Below are 3,149 nucleotides of genomic sequence, written 5' to 3' on the forward strand. Positions count from 1 at the left end.
AGCGCGTTCCCGACCTCCTGCTCGATGATGTCCGCGTCGAGGGGGTACGGTGTGTCGCTGTCCTCATGTGGGTACGGAGCGTATGCTGGGCGAGGTCTGACCGCGACGAAGCGGTCTCTGCGCTACGTCCAGAGCTGGTCGCCGGTCGCGTTTTTCGGGAGAGAGCGGAGGAGTTTAGTGTGGCCTTGCTCGACTCGATCCGAGACGTAGTAAGGATCGAGCAATACGCGCAGCAAGCTCGTTTTCTTCGTGCCCAGTGTGCCCTGCAGCTGGTCACAAAGTGTGTGCAAATTGGCTGGGGTTAGCTCTTCGGCGTATTGTTCGGCCTCTTGTGTGAGGCGAGGGACACGCGCACAGAGTTCGCGGTTGTGTTTTTTTTTTCTTCTTTACTTCCTCGTCAGACCGCGACGTGCCTCCCAGAGATGGAGAAGGCGGGGGTCGATAATGGGTGCCTTGTCGGTAGCGTAGACCTTTTTGGTCGCCCGTTCAACGTCTCTTTGCCTGTAGCCGTTGGACCCACTGGTCGAGCGCGTCGTCGTTGTTGATCGTATGGTCCGCGGTTGATGTAGTCGTGCTGATATGACGGAACGTGTGCCAGTTCACCAGCCGTTGCGGCCGGCTCCGCTTGCTGTTGAGCGCGACGGGCACCTGGGTCGCGAGAATGAGGTGGTCCGAACCCAGGCTCTCCCCGAGGTTCGTCCAAGTGCACTCGTCGTGCATTCTAGCGAGCGTGAGGACCGGACAAGTGCCGCGGCTAACACTGGTACCTATCCGATTTGGTTGGTCGGGCTCGTTTCGGAGAGTCAGCCCGTGGACATCGATGGCGTCCATCAGCCGTCTCCTCTTTATTGTGGTCTTGGCATAGCCGAGCGTGGGGTGCGTTGCATTGAAGTCGCCCACCATCACGAGGTCGTCAGTCATCTAGCGGGCGGCCCGTATCGCGTCCCGGAAGAGGTCGTCGAACACGTCTCGCGGTCTGCTCGGAGGGCTATAAACGTTTAGTAGAAACTCCCCCGTGGCAGGAACTCGAGGAAGACATGCGGCACTGGGCTATTGAGTGTGCGTGCAATTACCGGGATATGTTTTGCTACGAGTGTGCAGACGCGAGGTTTGTCCTCCACTTCCGCCAGCTCCGGTCTCAACGCAAAGTAGCCCGACAGGGCAGGTACGCAATCCACTTCCTGTAGTGACACGGCGTCTGGTTTGTGTTCCTGTGTGGCGATGAACTGTGTTAGGCTACCGCTCTTGCGGCGATACTCCCTGACGTTCCACTGCCACACTCGTATTGAATTCGCGTTGTTTGTGGTTTGTGTTTGCCAAAAGCTACTGTTGGGTGACTTATTTATCGTGTTCATTGAAATTGTGGGTTGGTTTCAGTGCGGGGTCTGGTTGGAGATGTGATTGAGTTGTTGCTTGTGTGGGAGAGAGTGCGAGGGGCACGAATCGGGACGGTTTGTGTTTTGTTGATTACTGCCCGTCTTCATGGTGGTGTTGGTTTTTAGGGACGTTGACTTGCGTGGTGGGAGACGAGGCGGAAGTGGGTTCAGGGACTGGGCGATGGTACGGGTGCACCCATCTTGTTTCGCGGAAGTCGTGCTCGCTGTGTGCGTCGATTTGTAGGATAGGGGTCTTGCTCTGGTTGCGGGAATTGCGTCGGAGGTCGCTGATGGTGGCCCAGACTAGTTGGGGGAGCTGCTGCGCAATTTGCTGCATTACTTGGTGTTGTACCTTCCTGATCTCCTGCCGTAGATCCCGTAGTACCTCTGTTATGAAGGGTGGAGGAAGTAGACGATCCCATCTAGATAATCGAACAGTAAGCTCTGTATCATTCTGGCTATTTTTCTACTATTGGATTTCTTTGAATTATTCCAAGCATTCGATTAGATTCCTAAATACATAGCGATCAGTTTGATACTAATTACATAACTTATTAGAATACCTAAATTATTCTAAAAGTCTGATAGAACCGACTGCGTTCCGAACTGCTATCTTGAAAAGGTAGCGGGGGGGGGGGGGGCGGGGCAAGCCCATTTTATAAATATTAAAGTCACTGGATCCTAGGGAAGTAGCACCATTGCCTTCCCTACCTGCTAGCCGGACACAAACGGATACTAACATACAGACGACCCAAACCTCGCAAGGCGATTGGCTAATCGGCCTACGTTGCCATGGAAATCGCCATCTTGGTCCATTTAAATCTTCGAAGCTTCCGGGGGGTCGTTCTAAACCAGTCGCGCCAAGATCACCATGGAGCATCATCGTACTGGAAGCGTTCCTCTTCAATATAAGAGTCTTTGGCACTTCGTATGCGATCAACTTATTAATCAGGCCCATCTCCATGGATCTCTTACAATTATATTGTTCTTCTTGCGCATTTCAAGACAGTAAACTTATTTTTCAGTGCCTCCAAGCACCGACACAGCAACTGGTGGTGGTACGAACGTGTACGCCTGTTTCGCCGGTGTGTAGTTAGCAAAATCTCGGTATACAAAAAACGACTCAATAAAGCTACCCGTCACCAGCGAATCTAGATAGGCTCACTAAGAACGAAGGGGTCAAGGAGGAATTGCTCATTTCATGGACCAAGATGGCGACCACACGCGGAGCTTGGCGTTACTTTCCCAGGATCCAGTGACTTTAATAAATATATACCATCAGATTCAAATAGTTTAGCAACCTTGAGCTCTCTAACACCCGCGCGAGTGTTGTTCTTGCTACTAGGGGAGCTTGGACGCTTCAAACCACGCGGGGGTAGACACCGGAAAAATTGTATTGCTTGACTCGCAAACTCCAAAAAAGAGGTAAAGACACCCTTTAGATTGTCGGGACATACAAATACGTGACAGTGATTGTATTTAGGCGCGAGCATTTTAATTCCTTTAAAATTAGTCAATGCAATAACCACTTGATTTTCGAAATGACAAACTCCACACCTAACTCGAAATCCTTAATAAGACGACCAGAAAAAGAAGAAGAAAACAGCTCTTCCGAATGCTCTGCAGACTCCATGGAGAGTCAGCGACGGAAAAGGAAAAAGGAGAAGAAAAGGGCCGCGAAAGCGAATGCCCCCCCCCCCCCCCCTTTCCAAAAAAACAAACAAACAAACTTGCAAGAAGATGATCTGGAAAAGACAAACAATAATGACGCAA

The 3,149-nt window shown here is 51.3% G+C and overlaps 1 protein-coding gene across 1 annotated transcript; it reads right to left on the reverse strand.

Annotated features, from left to right (window-relative positions):
* Positions 1-486: 486 nt before the first annotated feature.
* LOC120850126 lies at positions 487-921 on the reverse strand. Its single transcript, XM_040222495.1, has one exon. The coding sequence runs from the start codon at positions 919-921 to the stop codon at positions 487-489; it is 435 nt and encodes a 144-aa protein (XP_040078429.1).
* Between the last annotated feature and the right edge of the window lie 2,228 nt (positions 922-3,149).

This window comes from Ixodes scapularis, unplaced genomic scaffold (assembly GCF_016920785.2).
Source record: "Ixodes scapularis isolate PalLabHiFi unplaced genomic scaffold, ASM1692078v2 PGA_scaffold3__209_contigs__length_174095766, whole genome shotgun sequence".
Taxonomy (NCBI): domain Eukaryota; kingdom Metazoa; phylum Arthropoda; class Arachnida; order Ixodida; family Ixodidae; genus Ixodes; species Ixodes scapularis.